The sequence below is a fragment of the Macrotis lagotis genome, chromosome 4, assembly GCF_037893015.1.
Source record: "Macrotis lagotis isolate mMagLag1 chromosome 4, bilby.v1.9.chrom.fasta, whole genome shotgun sequence".
NCBI lineage: Eukaryota > Metazoa > Chordata > Mammalia > Peramelemorphia > Peramelidae > Macrotis > Macrotis lagotis.
In genome coordinates this window covers 161703277-161718820 of record NC_133661.1, presented here as the reverse complement: position 1 = coordinate 161718820, position 15544 = coordinate 161703277, and the positions used below count along the sequence as shown (strand labels likewise).

General features: G+C 35.4%; 1 protein-coding gene across 5 annotated transcripts in view; it reads right to left on the bottom strand.

Moving 5' to 3' along the window:
• LOC141521709 (thrombospondin type-1 domain-containing protein 4-like) overlaps positions 1-15544 on the bottom strand; it is a 481139-nt gene that overhangs the window by 187835 nt on the left and 277760 nt on the right. For all 5 annotated transcript variants that reach the window (XM_074234538.1, XM_074234540.1, XM_074234539.1 and 2 more), the window contains exon 6: positions 15437-15539. In XM_074234538.1, the coding sequence (XP_074090639.1) occupies positions 15437-15539 (103 nt within the window). The remainder of the gene's footprint in view (positions 1-15436; positions 15540-15544) is intronic.

Here is a 15544-nt window from a genome sequence, read left to right as displayed (position 1 = left end):
CAACTATGAAGGACTTGTTCATTTCAGCAGTACAATAATCAAAGACATTTCTAAAAGACGTGATAGAAGATACTATCCAAATTCAGAGATGAAACTGTGGAGCTTAAAGGTAAACCAAAGCTTAATATCTTCAATTTTTAAGATGTCATTAGGAGTGGCTAGGTGGCGCAATGTATAAAGCACTGGTCCTGGAGTCAGGAGTACCTGGGTTCAAATCCAGTCTCAGACAATTAATAATTACCGAGCTGTGTGGCCTTGGGCAAGTCACTTAACTCCACTTGCCTAGCCAAAAAAAACAAAAAACAAACTACCTTTGGGTGTAGTTGGCAATATAAATAAAATATTTAAATGAATGAATGGATAAATATGTTTTGCCTTTTGGAATATTGTATTCTTAGCTCTTCTTATCTTTATAGGAGTAACTGACAAGTCTCATGTAGTTCTGAGTATATCTCTTCATCACTGGATTCTGCAGTATTTTTTTTAAATGTAGGCTCTGGATTTTTTGTGACTTTACTTGGAGTTTTCATTTTGGGTTTCCTTCAAGAGGTAACTAATGGATTCTATTTTCTCTTTGTCCTCTAGTTCTAAATAAATCTAGGCAGTTTTCACTTGTGATTATTTTAATATGGTATATGGTGCCTCATGAAAAAGGTGAGTGCTTTTTGAGGGTGGATATCTTATGTAAGTAAAGAATCTAAGAGAAGTCCAGGGTCTTGTCTTCTTGTCTAGGGTCATACACTGGTTAAATAGTAAAAATAAAATTCAAACTCAAATCTTCTCACGCTAATTAAATATTCTTCTAAATTGAGAAAATGCTCTGTAAGAAAGACAAAAGCAATTTGAAGACCTCAGAATAATAAATGATTTACTAGCAAAGCATTATAACCACATTATAACCACCTCTCCTTGCCATGTGGTGAAATTGGAGAGAGAATAAAGCTATTATGAACTTTTGAAAACTTATTAAGATACTAGGTGCATCAATGAGTCTCAAAGGTCTACTGTGAAGTAAAATAGCTACCAGATGTAAGATGGGAAGGGTCATTCAAGCAGGGTCTCCAAGGTAATTGGAGAATTACTATAAATGTGCCAGAACTTCATTCTACTGAGAAAGAGATTCTGCTATTCTCTAACTTTCAAATCCCTTTCCCTACAAAATCTTTCATTATTGCTTTGCTGATAAAATGGACAAATAAAGAAATGCATCTCACTATCAGAAAAGGTACAAAGTTTAAAAAAAAAAAAAGAAAAAATTCCCCACTAAAAACAAAACTGAAACCACACAAGGGTGTGCTGAATGTGAGGAATTTATGATGCATTAGAACCAAGATAAATACATCAGCTTTGTTTTGTTTTTGTTTTTTTTTTTACTAGAGGAAGCTGGGAAAGAGCCACCTTGGCTCCAGAACATTAATACTGTAGCTCTTCAGTAAAGGTGTGTCTTTAGCTAGACATCCAGAGTTCACTGGACACTGCCATAATACAAGAAATGATCCAAGAGGTGGGATGAAAGGCATGTGAGAGACAGAGAGGAAAGAGGAAATGGAAGAGAAAGTCAGACCCCAAAAGCAATCTGCCATAAAAACAGAAAGGGGAATGAATAGGTCATAGAAAGGATCTCACAGATCAATCACTTCCACCTCATTATTTTACCTATGTGGCAACAGAAGCCTACAGAGGGCAAGTGACTTTGTCTATGATCCAACAGCTCACAATTAACAATGAAAGGGCTCTACTTTCATAATATCTTTCACACAATGCCTTCATTTCAGAAAATGCATTCAGTTACTCTGGGGGCAAATGGGATCCAACTATATCCTAGCTAATTTTAAATTTGCCCAAGAAAAAGTTATCCAGATAATCCAATCTCAAAGCAGCAAAATTTGGAGTGTGATTTATTCATTTAAAGATAATTGTCTCAACTTCTCCATTCTGCTTTGCCTGAATAGGCATAAGGGGTAAAACTTTGAATTAGATTTTAACATTTTTTTGTTAATTAAAAATAAGAAAATACAATTAAAAAATACAACTTAAGGGGAATTAATAGATCATCAGTTTTCTAGAGATTACTCTTGTTACCTATACAGTTAAGTGGTACAGTAGACAGGTGCTGAACCTAGTGATAGGAAAAGCAAATCCATATGTTACACAGTATACATCACTTAATCTCCTTCTGTCTCATTTTCCTGATCTGTAATATGAGAAAAATAATAGAAATTACTATCCACAGTTGTTAGGAGGATAAAATATCTGCAAAATTTTCTGAAAACCTTAAAGTATAATACAAATTCTAATTGATATTGTTATTATTATTATCATCACTTTCTTTGCTGCTATTCATGTCATTTGCTTAGCTTCAAATATTAGCCCAGAGAAATGAGGCATTTGGTCCACAATCCACTCATCTTTCCTTTCTGTTTGCTTTTAAATTGGGTTTAAAACAGTTGCTATAGACTACTGACTTTTTAATTTTCATCTCACATACTTAACAGTGGACATGTTTATCAAAACTTGATTTCCACATATAGTTACTCAGGTTTCCCATTTCTCCCAGCTTTCTAAAGCAATATCATTACATAAACACTTCAGTCTGGGTCCAGGGTGACCTTCAGCAAACCTTCATTATCTTATGAAATTCACATCTCCACCTACTAAAGAACAATGAAAGCCCCTGTTACAACACAACCCGGGTAATGTTGTTTGACATTTATATCTCTCTCTTTGAATTACAGTGGAGGTCCCATGTTTATAACAGTGCGATTGGGGGGGGGGGGTGTAGGGTAAAAGAAACTTTATAGAGAAGTTATTTTCAAAGAGAGTAAAAGAAGTAAAAACATTGAGGGGTTCCCTAGCTTTTAAGTTTCAACTATGGTACTTGAGAGCCTCTGGCCTTAGGGAAAGTATTGGTAACAGGGAAAATAACTGCCAGTAGGCAGTCCTACTGACTCAAAGAATCATAAAATGGGAAACAATTTTTTTAATTTTTCTTGTAAATCAGAAGGGGATAGATATGCAAAATATATGATTAAAACATCAATCAACTAACTTTGCTGAGAATCTACCATGTCCAGTTATAGCAAAGTACGTAATTCTCCTTTGCCAGACTCCTGAGGGGCAACAATATGCTCTCTACAGCACCTTTGGGACTTTTCTCCAACAATTTACAACAACCTGATCTCTGACCTGTAGGTCAGAGAATTGGACTATGGAGATTTATTTGCAGCTCTCCCTGTAAATGGAAATTTGACCCTGAGTTTCCTGAAAAGGCCAGGACATAGTGGACTTAATACAAAAACAACAATGTTTTTGCTTGTTTGTTTTGAAAAGGAAATGAATCAGCCATGATTTGGGTAGTTTGGGGGGGACACACTTAACTTTCTGGCAATAGGCAGCTGTGCTTTGAGGATTTAGAGAAACTGAGCTGTAGAAGGAACCAAGCCCCTGGGAAGAAAGAACAACAAGAATTTGTACTAATTATTCAATAATTTGTAAGGGATTTAGGATTTGGGCTTGGCTCTAAATCCTGTCAAATTGCTTCCATTTAGGCTAATCGTTTTATTAGAAGTTGTTGTTCCTCCGAGGGCATTTCTAGCCCTGATCCCCTGGGATAACATGGGTCCAACAGCTCAGGAGAGTGCTGTAATTCAGGGGTTCTTTACTCTATGGACCCTTTCTCAGAATAAGATTTTTAAATGCATTGGATCACAGAGGAAACCAATTATAGCAACATGTAATTATCGAAACAAAAAATAATTAATTCACAGGATTCACCCATGGGCAACAAAATTTTTCTCCCTGATGCAATTGTCTTAATTCTAAAAATAAATATGAAATCTCTTTCTGCCCTTTCTGCTTTCTTCCCTCCCTTCAGAGAAAGGCCTCCAAACCTCATGTCCACTGCATAGAAATCCCAGCTTCCTTCAAAACATGGTTCAGGGACACCTTCTGCATGACTCCCATCAGGCCCCAGTTGTTAGTATTCTTCTCTTTAACCTCTCCCACACCCCAAATTATTTTGCATTTTTTCCATGTCTGAGATATAGGAGAAATAGAGCTACAAAGTAGTTTTTGTCAGAAAAAAAAAACAAAACCTGGTGACTTTAATGCAATGTGACTAACTTGGGAACTAATTCAGTTTTAGGCTAGAATAAAAGAAGCATCATATCTAAGATCAGATCAGATCCTATGTGAAGGTTTAGTTCTGGTCTCAATTATAATAAGGATACTGATAAAATGAAGAGCATGCAAGTGATCATGACCAGTATATTGATCAGCAGCCCCAGAGGACAATTCAGTGGGACCATATGGGGAATTTTCAGAGCAAAACTTAAGAACCCAGAAGAACCTGGGGACAGGTACAGATCAGAGCAACAGCATCAGTCATGGTGGAATAAATGTTAAATGTTAAAATAACTTTCAGAGATAGATTATAATGTATACCATGGACTAACAGACTTCCTTCTCTGCGGGGTGGGGGGAGGGAAGCAAGATTAAGGAAGAAATTGTAAAATTCAAACTAAATAATTTCAAAGATAGATTATAAATTAACCCTTCAGAACATGAAAGCATTCAAATTTAACTTTACCTAGTCAGTTCTGATTGTAAGGAATATCCTGGAAGGCAGGAAATGTTCCTCCTTTGTATTTATACCCTCATTGCCTAGCATATTGTTAAGTAATTAATAAATGCTTTCTCATTCATCCATCCATCTAATCACTAATTCATTCATTCACATGAATCCAAAGGATTTACTCACTTTCTAATCTTGCCCCATTTCTTCCCACAGTCTCTTTCCTTATATTCACAAATACCCTCATCTTAAAAACAAAAACAAAACATTTTTCTTGGATTCTCCTCTCCCTTAGATGTACAGTTCTCTCTCTCCTCCTTTCCTCTATCACTAAACTTTTTTTTAAAAGTCCATTTTTTAACCTTTGCTATCTGGCTTCATCTATTGCTTTAGTCAAAAGAAAAAAATCTCTTCAAATCATCTCAGAATTGTCAAATCCAATGTTCTATTCTTAAAAGTTATTCTACTTTGCCACTAAAACATCTGACATCTTATATTCCTTTACTCCCTTCTATTAATCCCAACTTCCCCAGTGTTCCCAGTCAGTGTCTTAGAACTGAAAAAACAAAAGAGAGCTCTAAGGAGGGGTGGCTGGGTAGCATAGTGGTTAGAATGCCAGTCCCAGAGTCAGGAAGGCCTGAGTTCAAATTTGACCTCAGACACTATCTAATTACTTAGCTGTGTGACCTTGGGCATGTCATTTAACCCCATTGCCTTGCAGAGAGAGAGAGAGAGAGAGAGAGAGAGAGAGAGAGAGAGAGAGAGAGAGAGAAAGAACTCCAAGGTGAGGTCATCTAGTTTAACCTGAATCTAGGAAAACTGTCTCCCACCCCCAATATAATTGACAGAAATAATCCAGGGTCTGCTTGAAAAGTGTCAATGAATAAGAACCCCTTGAATCACAAGGTAGTTTATTTCATTGTGGACAAGTTGAATAATTTCCTTATATCAAGCCAAAATTCACAACTTCTACAAAGACTTCTAATTTTACTTACCCAAACCAGGCAGAATCTCTCTTCCACAAAACAATCCATCAAATATTTAATTAGGTTTTATTTTTAATTACCATAAATATTTTTCTCTTCCTCCTACTTCCCATCCCATTGAGAAAGAAAGAAAAAAGGAGGAAGGGAGCAAACAATTTTAAGCACCTACACACACACACACAGACAATTTTATATGAATGTATATGCACAATATTTGTGGGTATTTGACTATTTTGTTATTTTTCAGTAATAGTTTTCATTCCCCATTTGGGGTTTTTCTTGACAAAGTTAGTTTGCCATTTCCTTCTTCAGTTCATTATACAGGTCCTCACCTGAGGCAAACAATTAAGTGTCTTATCCAATTTGAACTCAGGAAGATTTTTCCAGATTAAGAGCAATATTCCACTAAGTGTACCATCTAGCTTCCCTGTATATGAATAGTAGATACTTAATAAATGATAATTAATTAATATGTTATGATCTTAATACCTTTCAATGGCTGGTTACAATCTTTTGCATGCTCCATATGATCAAGGCTCCAGATATGGTCTGACCAGGAAAAGTTCTCCCAGACCTTAAATAGTGTAGTCTAAAATTTAGTGTTGTCCAAAAAATCTCTAATCTGCTACTTCATACTGTTGACTTATATTAAAGGTTACTTATCACTAAAAATCTTAGTTGCTTTTTTTTTACAAACTACTTCATAAGCACATTTCCACTGTATTTTTAATTATTTTTTTAATTTAAAAAAGTATAAATATAAAGAGACCCAGTCCTTGTTCTCAAGGAACTCACACTCTAGTAGGGGAAGACAAAACATAAAAGGGAACTTGGAAGCAGGAATTAGAAAGATTTAAGAAAAGCAGGCAAGGTAGAAAAGTGGTCCAGAGAATCAGGAGCTGAGCCAGATGAGAAGTAAACATGATTTGGTGTAATTACTTCTTCAAATGGAGATTCAGGAGATTCCACCAATGGGAGGAAATCACAGAGGTGAAGCATTGCTTGGATTCAAAGATCACTGGGGCAAGATAGAAAGAGGAAAAAGTTATCCTGGATTTATCAAAAGTGTTTTGAATCCTGATTCTGTTATATAATTCTGCTAGCTATTCCTGACAGTTTTGTGGCATCTAAAATCTAGATAAACTATAAAAATATACCATAATCTGAAATTAGAGAAATCTATGAAACTCTTTTGATATGCCAGATCAGAAACTTCTTTAATGTATATATATATATATATATATATATATATATATATATATATATATATATATACATATATATATATGAGTTGAGACTGGCAAACTTGGGACTTGAGTTTACCTCATCCATTTTACATTTTTCTCCCTCTCTCCCTTCTCTCCCCCTCTCCTCCTGACAGAAAGCAATCTGAGGCTCTACATTTATTACTATACTAAAAAATAGATCCACATTGATCATTTTTGTGAAAGAAGAATAGAATCTAATTGGAAAAAAGAAAACATTGAAGGGGGAAATGACATAGTACATAAGATAACCTTCAAAAATTGAAGATAATAAGCTTTGATCTTTATTTAAACTCCACACTTCTCTGGATTTGGATGATATTTTCCAATCATAAATCTTTTTTAAATTGACTTTGATTATTGTACTGCTGAAATGACCAAGTCCATCATAGTTGATCATCATATGCAAACTTTTTAACGGCTATTCACTTCCCAAATCTGCCTTTCTCTTCTGAAGTCCTTGTCTTTGATAAAAGCACTGATGAAAATACTATTTCTTCCTCTAATTTCTTCAGGTTTTATTTTTGTTTCTTTTTTGTCCCAAATTTTGCAATGTCTATTAATACTTTCAAGATTACTTCTAGCAGGATTATGTGTGTCCAAATTATTTTTTAAAAAGTCATCCATGATTTTAGAATAAAAATATAATAAAAATTAAAAAAAAAAGTTATCCATGGTATTAGGTGCCAAAAAATCCTCTGTTAAGCCCTGGACACATGCCCCAGGAAGACCACAAATTTCTATATCATTATTAGTTCAACAAACAGATACCATAGCATATCCCTGCAAGGAGTCACCAGTCACCCCATTCTTCTCTGCTTCCTCTGACAATTGTATTATCTCTTATCTCAAACACCTGTGGATCCCTATCATCACCACTTAGAGGACAAGCAGCTGTTTCCTCCTTAGAGGGTCTAGATCCTTCCTCTTTAGGAAAACCCTTCACTCTGTGACTTAGCTCTAAGCATTCAGAAATCAAATTCCCTTTCTCTTCTATGTCCCTTGCCCCTCTTGCAACTTCCTGCCACAAGTTGGGATTCTCCTTTCCTTTTTTTTATAGCTTTTGCCTCCTTTTTTCACATAGAAGTCATCCTCCCATTTACATTCCATTCTCCTTGATAACCAAGAGTATAGAAATATTCCTTTAACTCAAATGATACAAGATGGAGTCCCTGTCTTCACAGAGCTTACAAGTTGTAAGGTGGTATGTTATTGTCCAGGGAGTCATAAAGATTACAATAACAATAGGTAGCAAATAAACATAAATAAAACAGAACATGATAAATGAATGAAGTTCAAAATACTACAAGAACAGTAAGAAAAGATAAGTAGTTATTGAACATTCTGTAGATCCTAATTAGGTTGCAATTTCTTTGAGGTCAATAAATAAACATTTATTAGGCCCTACATATTATAAAACATTGAGCTAGATTTGGGGGATATAAAGATCTAAAATATAAAATGATTCTTACTCTGTGGGAATTTATATTTGATTAAAAGAGGGAAGATATTTTATACTTCTTTATGCTCCAAATGTCATGACTGGGGAAGTGAGAATTGATTAGTTGGGAAGAAGACAAGTGCATCTATCTACCACATAGGACCTACATCAGTGACCAGAATTAGTGCACCATACTTAAGCACTTAGAGTAATATAGTGGTACTACCACTGCCCCATAAAGCAGTCCTTAAAGGGCAAAAATTATCCAGTATGAACAAGAGAGACATATTTTTCACAATAAGACAATATGATTAGTCACCCAAGGTTCATTGGTACTTTTAATATGAGTCTTTGTGCTCTGTTTAACCAGAACAGAGAAAAAATTTTAAGTTCTTATTATGTTAAAAACAAATTTACATATAGGACCCAAAGATCTTTCTTTTGATTATTAATAACCAATTATTGCAGGATTTTTCCTTCTTTTTACTTTCTGATGAAGAATAGAGCTGCCATTGAGACATTCTCTTCAGTCTTAGATGGTACCCTAACCATTTGGGAGAGCTTTTTTCTGATTAACGGGTAAAGAAGATCTAATCTAAGTAAATTTTAGCCCATTGTGTCCAACTTAAGTGGTATGGGTAGAGATGAATTCCTTTGTCTAGATTGCTCAAGGTCTGGCCTGAGATGTGCCTTTTTGACTAAGAACTCAGAGATGATCAAAGTCACATACCCAACCCCTCCTTAGAAAAGGTCCACATTTTATATTCATTCTCTCATTAATTGTTAACCAATCAGAGTTGATTTCCACCCATCAGGAACAACTCATTTCCAAAGGCATTTAGACATTCAAGTGACTTCTCTTTGATTTCCAAGAGAACTACTGACCTCAATTTATTGATTACCTGTTAAATAATTAATAAATTGATTTTTTTAATTAATCAGAAAACTATGTCTCTCATTCAAGTCAAATTGTGCCCTACTTTTGTCCCCTTGATATATCTTGTTTGTCCATGTTCATGGGATGACCTATAGAGGCAATCAAGCACTTAGAACATATATAATGAAATCTTGGGTTAAAAACTGACACAAGTACAATATCAGTGGATCAAATATTTAGAGTCTGAAGTCATTTGAAGACCATCAAGTTCAACTCCTTAATTTTACTTATGAATTACCAAGGAAATTTAGATATTGGAGATATGGTTAAACAGCTTTTTTTTTTTCTGAAACAAGATCTTGGGGTTATAAAGGACCACAAAAAGGGATATGATAGTCAAAAAAGTTAATGACATAATGTTTTGAAATTAGAGACTCATTTCTTCTAAGAGGAGAGAGTTGTATTGTACTTATATCACATCTGGAATCTTTTGTTCAATTCACCATAGTTAAGGAAGGATTTTAATAGGTTAAAGATTATCCAGAGAAGGGAAATAGAGTTAGTAGGGAGCCTTAAGTTCAAGCTATATGAAATTCAGTTTAGCCTATAGAAGAAAAGTCTCAATGGGGAAATTATAGTTGCTTTCAAGAACTCAAATGAATATCAAGGGAAGAGGAATTTAATCCGTCTTCTGTCCTAGAAGGCAGCACTAGAAGCAAAGGGTAGAAATGGCAAGGAGTCATTTGTACCTGAGGCAAGAACAAACTTCCAATACTCTTGAGTTGTCCAAAAGTGGAATGATTTCCCTGAGAAGCATTGCCTTCTAATCCATTTTCTGGTTTAGAAGACCATTAGAACAAGATGGAAAGGAGTCTGAAGAGAAGACAAATTACAATAATTTTTCAAAAGCTTTAAAAATTCTGACTGTGGAGAGCTGAACAGAAGGCTCCAGATGTGATATGATTAAAGTAAAATTCTCTCTTTTTTTTCAAAATTTGGTCTGAAAAGACTTGCTACTGATGAAACCATGACTGACTCTCTGATTACCACATCCTTATTTAGCTGTTCACTGACTATTCCTTTAATAAGAACATACTCTAGAATTTTTGTCAGGAATCAAAGAAAAGCTCCCTAGCCCATAGTTTACAGTATCCTTTCTCTTACCTTCTCTAAATGTCATTACAACATCTGTCCTTCCTCAGTCTTGTGGTATCTCCTTTCCTGTTCCCAATTATATTTCACAGATTGAAGACAGTGATTTATCAATCCCATTTCCCATTTCTTTTGGCATTTTGATATGTGAATTCTTTGCCTTTAGGCCTGGTAAAGTGATTTCATTGAGAGTAGTTGGATGCACTCACAGCCCTTTTCTTCCATATTGCCCAAACAATATACAAGATAAAAATTCAGAGAGCTCCTATTTGGCTCTCTCTCCATTGTGCAGATCAAAGAAATTCCACTTCTGATACATACTGCCTATGGGATCTTGAACAAGTCATAAACGTTCCCTCTGGAAGTCACTTCCATCATCTACTAAATGAGAACTTTAGTTAAAATGACTTTAGAAGGGGGAAGCCAGGAGGTACAGTAGATAGACCCCTGGCCCTGGAGTCAGGAAGACACTTAATAATTACCCAGCTATGTGACCTTGGGCAAGTCATTGAATCCAATTGCCTTAAATAATTTTTTAAATGATCTTAGAAGTCTTTTTCCAGCTAAAAAATCTAGGATCCTTTATTAGAGATTTCAGGAAGACCAGATTTAGATATGTTGTAGAAGAGACTAAAGGATCATAGATTTGGAAGAAGGGACCTTATTGACCATGTATTCTGATCCCTCCCTTTTTCAGACATGGTCAAAGATCCTAGAAGTTGAGGGGACTTGCCCACTGTGTTGTTGTCTTCTCCTTCTCCTTCTTCATTGAAGTAGACAACTGTGGATGTCTCTTTCCAACTCTGAAATTGCCATGAGTCTGTGAAATGTCTGAATTCAATTTGTGCCAAAGGCTCAACAGTTGGCTAGTATCTAATTCAGCTTTCTGGAACCTTTCCCTTAGGTTCATGATAGGGATCAGAGACCCTGTCACTGAGCACATAGTATTCACTTCATAAATGTTTGATAACAAGGTTGGTGGTATACAGATGCAGGCATTACTTTCTACAATATCAACCCCTAACCTTAAAGAGGTGCTAACAGGAAAGCAAAACAGAAGTCTTCCTTTTTCACAGTCTATTTTAGCTCCTCTGGAGCTGGCTTTTGCAAATGGTAAGACTATTGCTGTGAGAAAAAATTCCCAGAGACCTTATCAAAAGACAGGGTCACCATATCCAGGAAACAAGATTAAGTGCCTAAGACGAACCATCTGGCCAAATGGATGGATTGGTGGGAGAATGTGTATACTATTCTATATGGCACTGTGTTAAATGAGTGCAGCTGTTTGACCAACTAGACACATGAGAACTGAAAAAGTATCCAAACAAACCCAAGAACCCAGCTCAAGAATCAGCCCATCAAATACAAATGTTCACTCCAAGACTGCTAGCCACTCATCCTAGTCATCCTGGGAATTAGGGAAGAGGGAACATAATTAAATCAAAGAAATCTTCATGGTGAACAAAGGCCAAGTGACTTTTGATTACAATGAAGACAGACTGTCTCAGTTACCACATTTTTAATCCAGGAAATTAAAACAAAATATGTCGATAAGATTTTCATGGAAAATTACAATTAAAATGACACTTTGATGGATAATTTTCTTTTTCCTCGTCTTCTGTTTTCTTGTACAGAGCTTTTCTCCACTAAAAGTCAGGTTTATGGATGATAATTAACCTACCACAAAAATCTAATTACTGATTCATGGAGAAACCAAGGGCCTTTATCATATAATTTTGTGAACCACCTGTCTTTGTAGAATGTTGGGTAAGATATTGTGTTGATCCATTCCCTGTATACATCTGAGCCTTAGGTTTCTCAAATATTAATGGGTAAAAATAAGAGCACCTATCATATTATAAAGTGGTTTGAAAACATCCAAGGACTCCATAAATGTAAGCTAGCTATCATAGAGCCAGAGCTAGAAGAGATAATAAAGTACACTTAGTCCAACCCCCCTCATTTAATAGTTGAGAAAACTGAAGATGTCAACACTTTGACTCAAATATTCTTTATCTTGTGAAAAATACCTTCAGAACTGGGTTAGGAGTTGGGGAAACAATTATCAATGAACTGAAAAGAATCATTTTTAGAGCTTAATCTGAGTATCAGTTATCTAACTGTCCCATTTCAGGTTCAATGAAATTCTGTGACATGCCCAAGATCATACAATTAATCAGTGACAGAAGAATGCTGACCATAATAGTTCTCTTAAGAGGTCATTTAGCACTCTTTGCATTAAGCTATACTCCTAATTAGTTGAAAAAATGCTTTCTAGATGAGCTGAGGCTAATTAAAGGAGACCAAGTAGGAGAATTCATATAGCCCATAATAACCAAATTTCAGGCTGTTCCAGATAACAAAAGCTGGCAGAGAGCCAAAGAAATTGTAAAACATAGCCATGTCCAACTCCAACTCATGGGGAAATGATGATGTGGTCATATTACTTGATGGAAGGCACTGTTGATGGATTTTACTTTTTCTTCCCAATAAAATAATTGCTAACATAAATATTGACACTTGGGCAATTACAACAATTCTTAAAATTGAACAGATTTTAAGTATTTATAAAATACCTGAATTGTAGTCATGCGTTCAGTTCTTGCAAATAGAACTCTTGTCCCCATCTTCAACTATAGGCCCCAAAATGCTACTCCAGATTAGAGGTCATATAAGAATCAGTATTCATTCAAAACCACAGCTCACAGACTCACACTAAAATATATACTTTTTTACCAGTCAGAGAAAATATTTGTGTGAAATAAAAGACATTTAATGAAATAACATAGAACATTAAGTCACACCAACAACAATGAAAAGATTGCCTCCATGAATACATGAAGTAATCATTCAATAGTGGGTAGGAGTCAGGCTGAGAGAACAGATGTGATGAGAAAACATGAGCCAGAGCATACACTTGGCAACGATCACTCACCCTTCCAACTCTCCAGGGCAAACAATGATGATAAAGTCATACTTTTCTCACTTAGGCACTATATCTGCATTGTCACCTAGTTTTTATTTGATATTTTCAGTGCTTTTGTTAACAAGCACTGGCTAACATCACCTAACCAGGCAGTCAATGCTTCAGCCAACAAAGCAAACCTCAACTAAAATGTTATCTATTCTTTTTTTTAAAAAAAATTTTAGGTTTTTGCAAGGCAAATGGGGTTAAGTGGCTTGCCCAAGGCCACACAGCTAGGTAATTATTAAGTGTCTGAAACCGGATTTGAACCCAGGTACTCCTGACTCCAAGGCCGGTGCTCTATCTACTACACCACCTAGCCGCCCTGATATCTATTTTTTTGTCTCTCTTTGTTTAGTGCTGATTTAGGGTCCATGACCTCAAACAACTAATTCACATAATTTGGAAAATCCCTCTAAATTCCTGCTAAATCTGTGATTATGGGCCTGTATCCTTTACCCCTTCCAGAAAAAGAAAAAATTCTTATTTCAAAGATTAATCTGTTTGTATGTGCACACACAGAGTTCTTCAAAAAGCATTTATTTCACACTCACGATACCCACACTTACCCATCCACTAAATAAATAAATAATTAAATAGGTGGAGAGATAAATAATCAAATAAATAAAGAAAAATAAAGAGTTGACTGGAGCCACCTTTATGGTTAGAATTCAGATGAAGTTGTAAAAAAGAAGCAAAGTTCACATCCCTACCTTTATTATGCAGAAGTTCCACCAACAAAGAACATTAAAATGTCTGTGTGTGTGTGTGTGTGTGTGTGTGTGTGTGTACTACCTTCTACCTTAGTACCTCTGAGGACCTCCTTATATTAAAAATTCTTAGCAATGTTGCTTACTGTCTGTGAGTTGAAGCAAGTCCATTCATTCTTTTGAATTTCAGTTTCCTCATTCTTCCAGGGGCAGGTAGTTGGCATAATAGATAGAACACTTGCCTTGGAGTCAGCAGGATGGGAGATAAAATCCAGCCTCAGACAGTTGACACTAAGTAGCTGTGTGATCTTAGACAAGTCACTTAACCCTGATTGCCTCCCATCTAGAGTCATCTCCAGTCATCCTGATCCATATCTGGTCACTGGACCCAAAGAAGAAAGTGAGGCTGGTGACTTTGCATAGCCCCTCTCACTCAAATCCAGTTCATGAGCTTGTCATGGCATCAGCTACCTGATGTCATGGTCTTCTTCAAGAATGAAGGACAAAAACATCCAGTTTTCTCATTCAGGTGAGAGAAGTTGAACAAGATGACTTCTAAGTCCCCTTCCAGAACCAAGCCTCTGACATTAAGAGTCTATGTCCTGTTATTTCATAGCTGCCTATAATATCAGGTTTTCCATAAGTTTCTGTCATTCCTTTAATTTGCTTTTTTTAAAACTTTCCTTGACATTGTAGCTTTTCTTGACCTATCACATTAAATTGTCATTTTTCCACTCTACCACTATTATTCTCAACAGATGATCTTATATGAAAACTTTAGTAGGAAAATAAAACTCCTCTGATAGGAACTAGCAACAACCTTGCATTGACAAATTTGTCTCTACTTTCATGATTAAATTTATTCCCTTTAATATTCTTTCCTTCTATAAGAACATGGGCTTAACTATTTCCTGTTTTATTAAATGACATATTTAATAATTCAGAATACACTTCAAAAAATTGACCCTGTTTCCCTTTTAGCAACACCACAGTACATACTAAGAGATCTCCCTCCCACTGAGAAACAAGGGAAGAAAGAAAAGAGAAAAATGAGGAAATAACAGGAAGGTCTGTAAATTCATTTTCTCCCTTCCCAAAAATTGTTCTTGAAATAAAACAAAACAAATTCGTTTGTTTTTTAATTCCAAAAACATATTGGAACTTTAAGTTTCAACAAATAAAACAAATTCCCAATTATTAAGGTCAAAAACTGCACCAACATATAACATTAAATCATTTTTAAAAATGAAAATTGAAGACCTTAAATGCTTCTTTTCTAGTTTTCTCCTCAAGAGTTACATACAAGGACAAACCCTCTAACTCCAAGTCTTCGATTGTAAAAACAATTATAAATGAGATGCTAGAAATCTGTAACACGTATAATCTAACAAAATTCAAATTCAATAATCAAAAAAATCAGGAGAAATTTTGCAAAAATTATCACAAGTAATCTAGGATTTCTCTTACCTTCTGCAAATGGTTCCCATTCATAAAACCGACCCATGAAAGGCTTGTTGTTATAGGATGCACATTGTACTTCCCGAATGTTTCTACTGTTCTCTGGACATTGCTATT